The sequence below is a fragment of the Gavia stellata genome, chromosome 20, assembly GCF_030936135.1.
Source record: "Gavia stellata isolate bGavSte3 chromosome 20, bGavSte3.hap2, whole genome shotgun sequence".
Lineage (NCBI taxonomy): Eukaryota > Metazoa > Chordata > Aves > Gaviiformes > Gaviidae > Gavia > Gavia stellata.
Window position 1 is genome coordinate 17,727,716 of NC_082613.1, and position 12,717 is coordinate 17,740,432.

General features: G+C 54.2%; 1 protein-coding gene across 1 annotated transcript in view; it reads left to right on the plus strand.

The window, feature by feature from the left end:
* Positions 1-12,717, plus strand: part of LOC104254848 (fer-1-like protein 4) — a 39,282-nt gene that overhangs the window by 4,209 nt on the left and 22,356 nt on the right. Inside the window, exons 5-20 of the mRNA XM_059827173.1 lie at positions 1,393-1,484; positions 2,083-2,124; positions 2,229-2,396; positions 2,687-2,747; positions 4,007-4,138; positions 4,300-4,362; positions 5,408-5,492; positions 5,759-5,918; positions 6,134-6,317; positions 7,094-7,280; positions 7,490-7,854; positions 8,508-8,616; positions 9,391-9,589; positions 10,596-10,716; positions 11,368-11,468; positions 12,037-12,124. Of these exons, the coding sequence (XP_059683156.1) occupies positions 1,393-1,484; positions 2,083-2,124; positions 2,229-2,396; positions 2,687-2,747; positions 4,007-4,138; positions 4,300-4,362; positions 5,408-5,492; positions 5,759-5,918; positions 6,134-6,317; positions 7,094-7,280; positions 7,490-7,854; positions 8,508-8,616; positions 9,391-9,589; positions 10,596-10,716; positions 11,368-11,468; positions 12,037-12,124 (2,157 nt within the window). The remainder of the gene's footprint in view (positions 1-1,392; positions 1,485-2,082; positions 2,125-2,228; positions 2,397-2,686; positions 2,748-4,006; positions 4,139-4,299; positions 4,363-5,407; positions 5,493-5,758; positions 5,919-6,133; positions 6,318-7,093; positions 7,281-7,489; positions 7,855-8,507; positions 8,617-9,390; positions 9,590-10,595; positions 10,717-11,367; positions 11,469-12,036; positions 12,125-12,717) is intronic.

Below are 12,717 nucleotides of genomic sequence, written 5' to 3' on the forward strand. Positions count from 1 at the left end.
TTGCTGTGTAAATGTTTGTGCCAGCAAAGGGACAGGGACTAGACCGACCCTTTGGTAGCACTCCATGCTGGTGATGGTTTGAGGGGACCGAGCTAGGGGCACTTACACCACTGTAAGGTCAGAGCTGCTCTGCGGCCCAACCCTTTGCCCCTGGCTGCCTCTTCCCTTGTGCTAACGGCAGCACTCATGCTCATGAGCTGCTCCAACCAAAAACCAACCGCATTCGTTTTTGCCAGGTTAGTTTTTGATTGTGCAGCCCTGGCTGCAAGAAGGGCTGTGGGGGACAGAAATAGTGCAGGCAAGATTGGACCCCCATCCAAGAGCAGCCTGAGACCCTCTCCTTCAGCTCAGCTGGGAAGAGACAGGTCCCCAAGGGAGAGAGGCTATTTCAACAACTGCTCCTTTAGCAAAGTGGGAACAAAGCCCTTCCTGCTATTGCAAGTCCTGGGACTGGGAATTGGCTCTTCCAATTCTCTGGGACTTGAGTTATTTGCACCCCTTTTTCCTCCTGGTGGTTTGAAAGGGTTTTTTTGGAGGCTCAGCTATTCCCCCAGCTTTATCTCAGGCTTCTGCGTCCATCCAGCCTTTGCTGCTGCCTTTCCTGGCCACTGTACTACTGCTTTCTTGGGCTGTATTTCTCCTCCTAGAAACTTGTGTTTTCCAGGGACTGATCTATGAACCCAGCTTTTACATCCCCTTCAGCCTACTCAGAAGTGATCTCCTCCATGGCTGTGATTTTGGTCTCCACTGGGAAATTCTTGTGCATTTGTGTTGGTTTGAGATCAGGCTGGTCACCTGCAGACCAAGTGTTTTCAGACCCGTGCTGGCTGTGCCGATACCCAACGTGCCCCATACTTCTCTGGCTGTCATTCTTCATCGCTAACATGAAGTCGGTATCTCTTGTGATGCAGACTCTGAGTCTGCTTATGGCTTCTGTGGTGTTTTAAACCAAGCTGTCACGCCTGGGGATGCTCTGCCAGCTGTCCTGTGCCTCCCACAGAGAGACCGCTCCAAACTCCTGCATGTTAGTTTGCTCTGCTGCAGGGCTCTCCCCTCTTTCCATGTCAAAAGTGCCCTGAGACGGCTCTCAGGGGCCTCTCTGTGGTATATTTTAGATTTGGAAACTTGAGCCAGCTTTTACTCAGTGAATCCTGGAGTTTGGGAAGCTGTAGGGGAGGGAGTTTGGTTAACTCTAGCTTGTTGATGGAGGCAGACAAGGAGAGTCTGGTATAAATAGGCTTCTTGTGGGGTTGTGACCCCCTTCCTTCCCCTTCTTTCCACCAGCATCTCACTTCTTTTTTTCTTCCACGCTCCCCTTCCCCTTTTCTGTGACATTTCTGCAGTTGTTTTGTGGCTACCAAGCTCTCAGGCAGTTTCGTTTTCTGTTTGTAGATCTATATTGAGTTGGATTTGCGCTACCAGCCTCCAGATGGCTCAGCTGGGACGTGGGTCGAAGAGGACTTTGTCTATCAGATGAAAGACAGGTACTGAAATCCTGGGAGGAGCAAATTTCCAGGCAGCTTGTACAGCTGCCTTTGCCAGTGGCAGCCTTTGGGATGCAATCCAGCCTCATTTACTCTCCAACTCTGGCCAGGCTGATGCATCGCTGCTCTACAGCAGCAATAAGTGAGCAGGACTCTTAGAAGGAAAATACTTTGTCTTTACAAAGAGCTCCTGACTGCAACAACCCACTGCACCCTGGGAGTCCTTTCAGACTTGAGATCATTTCTGCAGCCTTCCTGGCAAGACACTGCGGTTGCAAAGTTACAGAGAGCGTGACTTTGGACCGTAGCAACCCCAGGCACCCTGCACACAGGTGGTGCCCAAAGCCAGGGGACATGTGGGTGTTTGGGCAGACAGGATGACAGGCAGCAGCAAGGTCTGGGGAGTGTCACTTCTGGAGTGCCAGAGGCAAAGCAGCAGGCACACAGGGTGGACAGTGGAAAAGCATCGCTTAGGAGGATGCTCATGTCCCTGCCAAGAGCCAAGCAGGACCATGGCTGTGGCACTGTTTCTTAAATGCATCCGTGAACAGCCGCAACACGCTTGTTTTTTTCAGCAGAGCATCTGTTTTTCTTACAGTTCGGAGTTAATCATCCGCAATCTTGGATTTGAGGAGGTGGAGTAAGTAGCCCTGCTTGAGTGTATCAGCTCACCCTCCTGGGTGGAGGGGAGTGCACAACCCGCACGTCAGGGCTGATGATGTGACGTGGCAGGGGGGTTTGCAGGGCAGCTGAGGGGCTGAGGGCGAGCGAACTGGACAGGAGGGCCATGGCGCTGGGCAGGAAGCTGGCGAAAGGCCTGGAGACTGATGAGGAAGAGGAGGAGGAGGAAGAAGATTTCTACGATGTGTCTGAGATGGAGGTCTCGGGCATTGTCTTCAGCCCTGTGAAGAGGTATCCATGGCATGCTCTTCTCTCTTGCCCCTGCTTGGGCCCTGGGGTGGAAAGTGCTAGCTCATGAGGTGATTTCTGGGGGGATCTTGCATCTCTTGGCATTCTGCTTCTGCAAAGTGTCAGAAACCTTCAATCTCCAATGGCCCCAAACAGGGACTGTTGAGGATTTGCTCGTTCCCAGGGCAAGGAGCCATTGTTGGCCCAGGGTTGCCATTGCTTCCCGTGGTGGTGGTTTGCTCAGGTCCTTGTAGATGAAGAGACGTGCTCACCCAGGTTGTTTTTCCGTGCAGCCGCTCCAGACTTCGCTCCGCACAGGACCTCTTTGCCACCCCAACTCCGCAGAGCTTCCAGGTACTGCAGCATTGGGTGGGCGTCCCTGCAGCGTCCCTTGGCCCCGCGGCCGGTCCTTCGCTGCCTTGCTGCAGGCCTGGGCTTCTCCAGCTGCCACCTACCCTGGTGAGGCCTCTAGCATGAAGACGCCTTCTTGCTTTGTATGGCTTCCCTGGGCAAGGTGTGAGATTCCCTGAACGAACTGCATCCGTGAGTGCTGGCTCCAACATCAGCCAGTCCAGAGCAGAATTTCTTTTTGGGCCATGTATTTAGCTATTTAGCTATGAATGTACAGGAGAAGGGAATCAGCCTGACAGCCACATGTGCCCCTGCAGAACACTGCCTGAGCAGAGCTTTGGAGAGCACCCAGGCAGCGCTGGTGCCTGCCAGCTTCCCCAGGGCCTTGCCTGGGTCCCGAGGGACATCTGTGGGACAGGGCTGGGGGTGGAGGGCTGCTGCAGGGGCTTTCTTGGAGGTGCCGGGAGGCCGGTATGAAGCTGTGGCTCTGGCCGATGCTCTGACTTTGAAGTTTGGAAATGGAGTTCAGTGCCATCTTTTGCCCTGCGGATTTCAGGGCAGGTCTCCCAGCCTGGCCAGGGATGTAAATAATTTCTTGGTTCTAAGTAAACATGGACTCATATTTGGGTCTTCCGCTTTTCAGGGCCAGGTCCTGTCCACCAAGCAGGAAGCTTTTGTGGGGGGTGGAATTTTCTACCATCCTTTTCTTGAAGCTGTTATTCTTCACCTTAACAACTGCCTAGTTGCTTGTACTGAGAGCAAACGTGAGAACTTTTCTCCCATGTCTTAGACCCATAACCAGTCGCAGCAAATGAGAACCACATTCCAGTCTTTCCAATGGTGTCCATCCTCAGTAGGATTCAAAGAGAAGTATTGACAGAAGATACAGAGAGCATCTTCTCCAAGATGCTCTGTGGGCTCCACCATGTGGGAACAGTGGGTTTGCATCCCCTTGGGATTCGGAACTGAGTGGGGACAGTGCTGCTGGGGGGGACGGTGCCGTGCTGAGGCTGCTTTTCTCAAAGGTGCTGGGGATTTAACAGTTCATTTCCTTGCTTGTCTGAAAAAACCAAATATCTCAAACACTATTTTGGTTTGTCCTGGCTATAGCAGATTTCAGCAGCAATGCTCTTGCCTGCCCTGAGCGTCCACCCCTGCGTCGAGAGGGCCCTGCACATTTACGTACTGGTATTGCTGAAACAAGCTCAAGGCTGGAAATGAGGAGAGTGCTGATCCAAGGGTTTTCTCCCACATTTTCTCAGGTTGGGATTAATATCATTGAAGCGCAGAAGCTGGTGGGGGTGAACATTAACCCTTTTGTGGTAGTCAAGGTTGGAGAGGAGAAGAGGCACACGGCGACGCAGAAGTCAACAAACTGCCCCTTCTACAATGAGGTACGTGATACGGACAGAGGCTCTGTCCTTGCCCTGCTGTTGTCCCAAGTGGCTGGGCCATCCTTGCAGGTGATGCCCAAGATGCAGTCGCTCTCAGGCAGAGGCGTTTGTGGAGCCATGTTGGGAGCCCGGGGCTCAGCTGTCTTGCTCTTCTCTTTCAGTATTTTTTGTTTGAATTCCATGAACCAAGGGACATTTTATTCCACAGACTCATAGAGATCTCAGTAAGTATGTCCTCCTCTTTATCCTTTGTCGGTGACTGGTACAGCCCAACGCTTCTGCATGTGGACGCTGGGAGTGATGGGCAAAGGAAGGGTACCAGTACCAGGCAGGTTTTCCAGTCAGAGACATCTGCCCCGCAGAGGGATCAAAGTACCTTCCTGCGGCTGCAGTGGGGCAGAGACTTGGCCTTGCTCTGAGGCAGCGTTGGGCAGTGCTGCCTTCCCACCTCCTCTGTGTCAGGTTTTCTCTGCATCCAGTGACTGACGTGGAGCCTTTGTGGCAGTTTCTTGCCTGTTGCCTTGCTGCCCCGCTGTTTTGGGGGTGATTCCCTGCTGCCTCTTACCCTGGAGCCTCATCCTGCAGGTTGTGGAGGCAAATGACTGGTGTGAGGGGAGCTCAGCAGTGGTTTGTGCTTGTAAAAAAGCCCAGGCAGGCAGAGAACAGTCTTGAAAAATCCCCTGGCCCAAAGTGCAGCGGCTTCTCCAAACTGCAGGGGCTTCTCCAAGACATGGGGCTTTTCTGAAGACAGCTAAACCCTGCCAGCACCTCCTTTGCCACATGATCTCCAGAGCTTTCCCTGTGAAAGTCTGCACATCTCTTCTGCTGATGTGGGTTCAGCAAGCACTGAGCAAGGCTTGGGTTTTGGGAGAGACACTGGCCTGGTGGGAGCATGGGTCTGCCCTGACCCAGCAGGATATGGACATAGGACTCCCTGCGGAAAAGCAGGTCTGCCCTTGGTCCGTCATAGGGGCTTGGCTTAACTGGGGCTGGCAGAAGAAGCTGAACTGGTTGCACATGAATTTGCCTTGGCTCAGGTTTGACTGAGGGCTATGGGTTGGTGGGCTTTGTGGGAATGCTTGGGCAGGAATAGGTTTGCCCCAGGGCTAACTCAGATGGGTTAATGTGCATGAGGAGCCTGCAACTGCTGCCTGAGCTGTGCGTTGGAACGGGCATCTCTTAGCAGTCCTGTCCTCCTCAGAGGTGTCTGGATGTGTCACCTGTCTGCCCACATCTCTTGGTGCTCAGGGAGATTTGTGCTGTCTGCAGGTTTTTCACTCAAAGAAGATACCGTTCCTGGGAACATGCATAGGAACGTTCAAGATGGACGTTGTGACGGTGTACAGCCAGCCAGGTATGTCTGACCGCACTGCGTACCTGCTCTCTGACCCCGGCTTTCTCTGAAACTGATGTTTCCTTTGTGGTCTGCTGGGGGCCCTGTCTTTAAAGCGCATGGTTCACATGAGGACCAGCACTTGCTTCTCCTCCCAGCTGTGTGAGGGCTGGTGACACCTCCTGCACCTTCAGAGGCAGGGTCAGGGCAATCCTTGTGCAGACGTAGTTGGGATGTGGAACGGTGACCTGAGCTCTCCACAGGGAACTCCTTCCTTTCCCTCTCAGATCACAGGTTTTTCCAGAAGTGGGCTGTTATCAGTGACCCCACAGACACCCGGGCAGGCGTGAAAGGCTTTGTGAAGTGCAACATCTCCGTCACTGCACGCGGGGACATTGTGGGCTCCCTTCCCACCTCCTCCAGCAGCCGGGATGAGGACATTGAAAGGTAGGTGCAGTGCGGTCTTGTATGGCCCTGGGGAAAACAGTCATGTCTCTCTTCCCACTACCTTTTTTGACCCATTTTTCCCTCTTCTGATGGGGAAAGACCCAGGGAAAGAGACCTGTGGTGGGGCAGGATCCAAACCTCCTGCCAGTCAGGGCATTTTCCTGCATCATGTTTCCTGGGCTCCAGGAGAGAGACAACATGAATTTGTCTTTCAGGAACCTGCTGCTGCCTAAGAGAGTCCCTGCAGAGAGACCCTGGGCCAGGGTCTGCATCAAGCTGTATCGTGCCGAGGGCCTGCCCAGCATGAGTGCGGGCATCATGGGTGGTTTCTCCAAGATCATAGGGGAGAAAAAAGTCTTTATCGACCCATATGTGCAGGTCTCGTTCTGCGGGCAGCAGGTGAGTCTGCCGGGTGGTGTGTGTGGGGCCAGGCTGATCCTCCCTTGGCTGTGTGGCAGCATGCACTGGGCTGATGCTGCCAGGAGCCTCCATGGGACACAGCAATCCCACCGGAGACAGGCTGGGAGAGCCGGAGTCTTGCTGTCTTTGGCAGTGGCCTGAGCTGTGTGGCCATGGATGCGTGGTGTCTGCATGAGAAGGCTTTTATGGGATTTTTGTCTCTGCAGAGAGCATGGGGGACAGCCCCAGCCCTGAGCACAGCCACTGGCTGTGCAGGCAGAGATTTCATATCCCTAAATGTAGGGAGAGGGTCAAATAAATCCTGGAGCAGAAGTCCTCTGTGGCAAGCTGGACTCAGCCTGACACACCCTTGGGGGACTTTACTGAGCTAAGGGCCCTTTTCTGGCACTCAAGGCCAGGGTTTCTGGTCCTGTGACCAGAGATGAGAATCAGTCCCCTGGCAGCCTGGAGGGCCTGGAGGCGCTCCCAGGGGCACCCATGACACCTCTGGGTCTGGTGGTGCTGCCCGCTTGCTTCCAGTGTTTCCCTTGGCTGTGCAGGGCACGGCCACGGCCTTGGGGCAGCCCCTTTTGATGAAGCACAGAGAGCAATCGCTGGGATAGGGGCAGGAGCAGGGACACTGTCACCTCCAGAGCCTGCCCAGCACCGTCTGCAGGTGGGACAGGAGAACATGCCATTCCCAGAGAGGCTCCGAGGCATTCCTTGCTCTGGCCATCAGCTGGGACTGTGTGGCTTTCACACTTTCTCCTTCCCAGGGGGAAACGTCGGTGGAGACCAACACCACCGAGCCTGAGTGGAACGAGCAGATCAGCTTCATCGAGATGTTCCCGCCTCTGGCCAGGAAGATAAAAGTCCAGGTGCTGGATGATGCCAATGTTGGTGATGTGGCCATCGCTACACACTACATTGACCTGCAGCAGATCTCAGACGCTGGCAGGAACGGTGAGGCCTGGCACGGCTGCCGCCGGGGCAGGGCGTCCTGGGCAGCCCCATGCCATGCACTCTCTGCTCGGCCATGGTGGTCTCCTGGAGGTGGGAAGCAGGAGTGGCCCAAGCATGCTCACATCCCTGTGTCCTGGGCTGTCTTCTTGGGGGAAGGTTTCTGCAGCAGCACCCTGTGGTGTAATTAGACCCTGTCCCTGTCGCTGCAGGCTTTAACCCCACATTTGGCCCAGCCTGGGTGAACCTGTATGGCTCCCCCCAGAACTCGGCTCTGCGGGACGTCCACAAGGACCTCAACGAGGGCATGGGTGAGGGGATCTTCTACCGCGGGCGCATCCTCATGGCCATCACAGTGGAGATCTTCAGCAGCCCCAGCATGGCAGAGAGGAAGCTTGGAGACAAGATGAAAGGTGCCCTAAGCAAACTGAAGCTGAAGAAGAAAAGTAAGAAATCCAAGGAGAGAGCCAAAGAACTGAGCCAGCTGCAGGGAGAGGAGGAGGCTGGGGGCTCTCAGGAGGCCGAGCAGCCCGGGGAGGTCACTGTGGAGGTGGAAGAGCTTCATCCACTCCCTGAGGTGAGTCCTGCCGTGGTGGTGTGGCTGACCCATGCTGGCCTGTGGCGTGCACGGGCCTCGTGGGGAGGAGGCAGTGGGATCACTTGCTGGTGTAACAGTGCTGGAGCAAACCCAGCCTGCCCATTGCTGGGCCATCCAGGGCTCTCTGAGCCTCTGCAAGGGCCGAGGCCACACCCGCAGCCCCAAAACTGCCTCCCACAGTAAGGCTGGAGTGTCCCCACATGTGCTGCCTTCCCGGCATAGGGAGGACTCTCATGTGGATGTTATTCCCAGGGCACAGCTGCCTTTGAGCATGTACTTTTTCTCCCCTTGAGCCAGGGAGCTGTTAGCTACCTCTGGGTCTCCACTTGACCTGGGAAAGGCAGGCAAGATGCAGCTGTGTTGGTACAGTAGCCGTCCCTTAGCCTACAAACCTGCTCAGTGGCTTCACACAAGCATCAGCCAAAGCCATGGCTCTGCACTGACCCCCTGGGATTTTCAAGAAAACTTGTCCTGCATCTGGCAGCCCTGGGGTGGTGACCTCAGCATCATTCCACTAATGTCCCTTGGCAGGGCTGGCAGGCACTGGCCAGGCCCTGGTGCTCTCCAAATTTCTGCTGAGACAGCGTTTTGGCACAAGAGGCTCTCAGACTGATTTCTGTCTCCTTGCTCAGAACGCGTTGGGGAGGAAGGAGGAATTCCTCCTCTTTGCTGCCTTCTTTGAAGCCACTATGATGGACTCCTCTCTCAGCTCCAAGCCTGTCAGCTTTGAAGTCTCTATAGGTGGGTATTCCCCAGAGCCCCACGTCCAGAAACTATGGGAACAATGCGAATCTTCCTCTTAGAGCCCAAGTCAGCACTGTGGTCCTAAGGCACCAGCCCTTGCACAGCTTGTGCCTCTGAAACAGGAACTCAGAAGGATAGGGGATGAGGCCAGGGAGTTCTCACTGTGCTTTAATTACCTTAAAAGTCTGGATGCTCTCCTATGGGATTGGAGATTCGCAGTATTTGTCTGAACTGCCTGTTTGGGGAGAGTGGTTGAAGTTCTCCTAGGAAGTGGGGGTGAGAAGAGGTAGAAGGGTTTGGGAGCAAGAAAGGGGGAGGCAAAGTAGGGGAAGCTGGGATACTGCGGTTGGCCATGTGCTGCTGAGGGGCTGTGACAGTGGGTGATGGGGAAACAGTGGTAGGAGAGCCGGTCCAAGCCCCCACCAGCTAAGCTGGATGGGTGGAGATGCTTGATGCTGAGAAGTCTTCCTGAGTGACTGCTGCTGGCCCCAGTGTAGGGGTGTAGATGGCAGTTAGCAGGCACTTGGTGGAGCTGGTGGAACTTGAAGGCATACACAAGGACTTCCTTGCAATTGCCCAGCTCCCTTTCAGATCTCCTGGTTGTCCATGTGATGCTCTGATGGTTGGATGCTACTGAACTGATAGTTCCAAAAGCAGTGCATGCCCATGTGCTTCTCTTGGCAGAGTGGTTGCACTCTGATTTTGCAAGCTAGCAAACTTGTTTAACAGTTATTCCACTTACCTGTTCACTGTTTAATGCTTAACTTCAAGGAAACTATGGCAAAGCTGAAGAGGTTGTGAGCAAAGTATGGAGAAAAGTGGAAAAGGGAGAAGTGAAAGAAGAGAAGCAGCCTTTGCTGGACCCTGGTTCAGATGGTGAGCTGGATGTTGAAGTCCTGGCCCCAGCTTCAGCAGCACTGAACAAGTCGGTGACGAAGAGCCAGAGACCAGAGCCCATGGACTATGACAGGTGAGTCTTCTTCGTCCTTCTTTCCCACCTGCCCTGGTCCTGCCCCAGCTTCCCAGGTTGGTTATTCCAGATGTTATTAGAGGTCTGCTCAGCAATGCGAGTGCTGTGCAGGTGTTTCTTCTCTTTGCAACCCTGCAGCTTGCCATGGCCTAGCTGGCTGCCATTGCCCATTAGCCCCACAGGCCCTGTGGTGTCTGCTTGATGTGTGCAGGTGGCCAAGGACAGGGTCCCAGGGAAACTGTGACCCATCAATAACAGCTGTCCCTTTTCTGGTTAACAAGCAGCATCCTAAGGGCTTGATTCCAGTGAGGAGGAAAGAGAGGAGTACTCCGGCACATGCTGTCCTATGTTGGGCAGGCGAGACACAGGCACAAGCTCTTCTGATGATGTGTTTCCTCTGGGAATGCTGTCTAGTTTGTCCCACAGGCCTGGCAATGTCTTGGCATTTGCATTGTGAGCCCTGTGCCTGCTACTAGTCAGTCCCATAGCAGCAAGAAGTCTTGGCAGCATCCCACGCTCCCATCAGCCTCATTCATCTGGGCACGTGCTGCTCTCTCTGCTAGAAAGCCTGTGTGCTAGTTTGGGGTGGCAAAGAGCAGATCACAGAATCACTAAGGTTGGAAAAGACCTGTAAGATCACCAAGTCCAACCTTAAAAAAAAAAAAAACCAAAAAAAAACCAACAAACCACAACACACCAAAAACCAACCCACCCAACACCACACAGCACCATGCCCATCAAGCTACATCGCAGAATGCCACATCCACACGCTCCTTGAATACGTCCAGGGAGGGTGACTCTACCACCTCCCTGGGCAGCCTATTCCAATGTTTCGATCCAGCAGCTTGCATCCATGTCTGTGGTGCAGGGCCCAAAAGCCGGTTCTCTGTGAGGAGGACAGAGCCCAGATGCTGCTCCCTGTGCTGGGTGCGCAAGCGCTGCGTTGTGACTTGGCAAGTGCTTTCTGCAAACAGCAGCTGTAACCTCCTGTGCCTGCTGCCCTTAGGTCATACAGCTGCCTGCCCATGACGCATGAGAAACCTTGCGTGTACGTGCGGAGCTACTGGGAGGATCACACCTGGAGACTCTGCATTTCCAACTGGATTGTCAAGCTGGCAGAGCGCCTGGTAGCATGTTCAGGGTGTCTGTCTGCGGCACGGTCCTTCCTGGTCCTGGTGTGCTTTCCTTGTAGCACATGCAGATGCTCTGTGAGACGTTTGCCTTAAACATCTTCACCCCCCATGCAAGTCCATGTCTCTCACAGGGCTCAGTCCCACCTGCCCTTTAGATGTGTGGGGTAGGGCAGTGAGTGCAGAACCACTGCCCTTGCTGTGCCGCAGCCTGGCGGCGTCTCCTGGAGGTGTGAGTGACGTGATGTCTGCGACAAAAATCTCCTCTGCTGCCAGTCCTGAGCTGCGCGTGCACTGGGGAGATGCTGCTGCAAGCAGAGTCTCAGCCTCAGGCTGTCATTATGGACGTGCAGTCTGTTCCCAGGGCCTCGTGTTTCCCTTTTGGGCTTAGAAATCCAAAAGCAGAGCTTGCCAGCGTGTTTCAGTGGCTGCTCAAGGACTGAGAAACAAGGTGTTGTAACACCCAGCGTTAAGGTTATCCCCAGGCGCCATCGAGTCCCTGGCAGCACAGCGCTGACCTGCAGCACTCTCACAATCCCCAGCTCCTCAGAAGGGCACAAGCCATTTGTGGCAAACACGTACTTGCAATGTTTCACTCTGACCCCGCAGCCAGGCGCAAGCTCCCTGAACGTTGTGCTTTCCCCACAGGAGCAGGGGCTGGATGATGTGGAGAAGCTCATGAGAAGGCCAAAGGCTAAAGCAGAAGAGCGGCTCAGAGAGGTGCTAGAGGAATTTGTAGCTGGATGCAGGTTAGCATGTCCCTTATTTCCTAAAGTTTCTTGTTTTCAGGTTAGGAGATCGTATTATGTTCTGCCTGGGCTGTGCACAGCCTGCTCTCTCATCCTCTTGAGGTGGATGAGCAGAAGGAAACCAGGATGACCTGGGGAAAGGACCCTGTAGCTCTTCAAGCTTGGAGAGAAGACCCCCGTCCTGGGAAGCACAGGGGTCACAGACTGCAGCCCTGATGTTCCTGGACTCCTAGGTGTTTCCTAAATATTAGGACGTTTCCTTCACTCTCTTCAGTCATGCAGTCATGCAGACAAGAGACTAGTGTTCCAATCACTGCGACTGCCCAGTGGGGTCTGATATGCACTTCAGTCCCCAGCCTTGTGATGGCAACAGTAGAGAGGGAGGCTCAGGTGCTGAGCAATCCCCAGTGTGCCTTCCAAATCAAAAAGTTTGCAAAAAGCGTTGCAGAGAGGAGGGTTTCTGACGCATTAGTAGCAGGGATTTGGAGCATGTGCCCCTGCTGTGTGAGCTGTGCTCTGTCTGCTGGGAACAGGGGATGCAGAGCCTGTGCTGCTTTTCTCATTGCAGGCAATATTCACTCAGCACAGAGAGAAAAACAATGGCACATCCAAACAACCTTGACAGATGTCGGACGAAATACCTGATGCGCAACATCGTAAGCTGTGGGGCTTGGTGGTGGTGGTGGGAGCCCGTGCAATCCCTGTTCTGGGGGTTGCTTCTGGGGAACCAGCTAGAATTGATGCTAAGAAGGAAACTTGGGGCTAAGACTCATGGTAAGCAGTCATAGGCTTTTACTGCAGCATCTCCCACTTCTGCTCAGAGCAACACAGCTTCCAGCACAGGGAACAAAGGCAGGGACTGGCCATGACTGCCTCCAGTTTTATGCAGATGCTGTGCCCTGATGCCATCCTTCCTCTCCTGTGGGGCACGTGTAGCTGAGCACATGCATGTTGCTGCCCAGTAGGTTGTTGGAGGCCTTTTGGTGCAGGCTATTCCTGCAGGCAGTTTTTGGGGGAGCTCACTGAGACCCACTGCCCCTGGAAACTCAGCCCATAGGCTGGGTACCCATCCAGCAGATCTACAACAGCCATCCGTCTACCTGTCCTCGGAGAGGGTGACATCTAGGCACTCATAATCCCCCAGACAAGGCCAGCTAGCTGAATGAGAGCACAGTTACATACTCTCCATCACAGCACAGCAGAGCACAGCTGTAGTCATAGTCCCCATCAGACTACAAAGCTTTGAAAA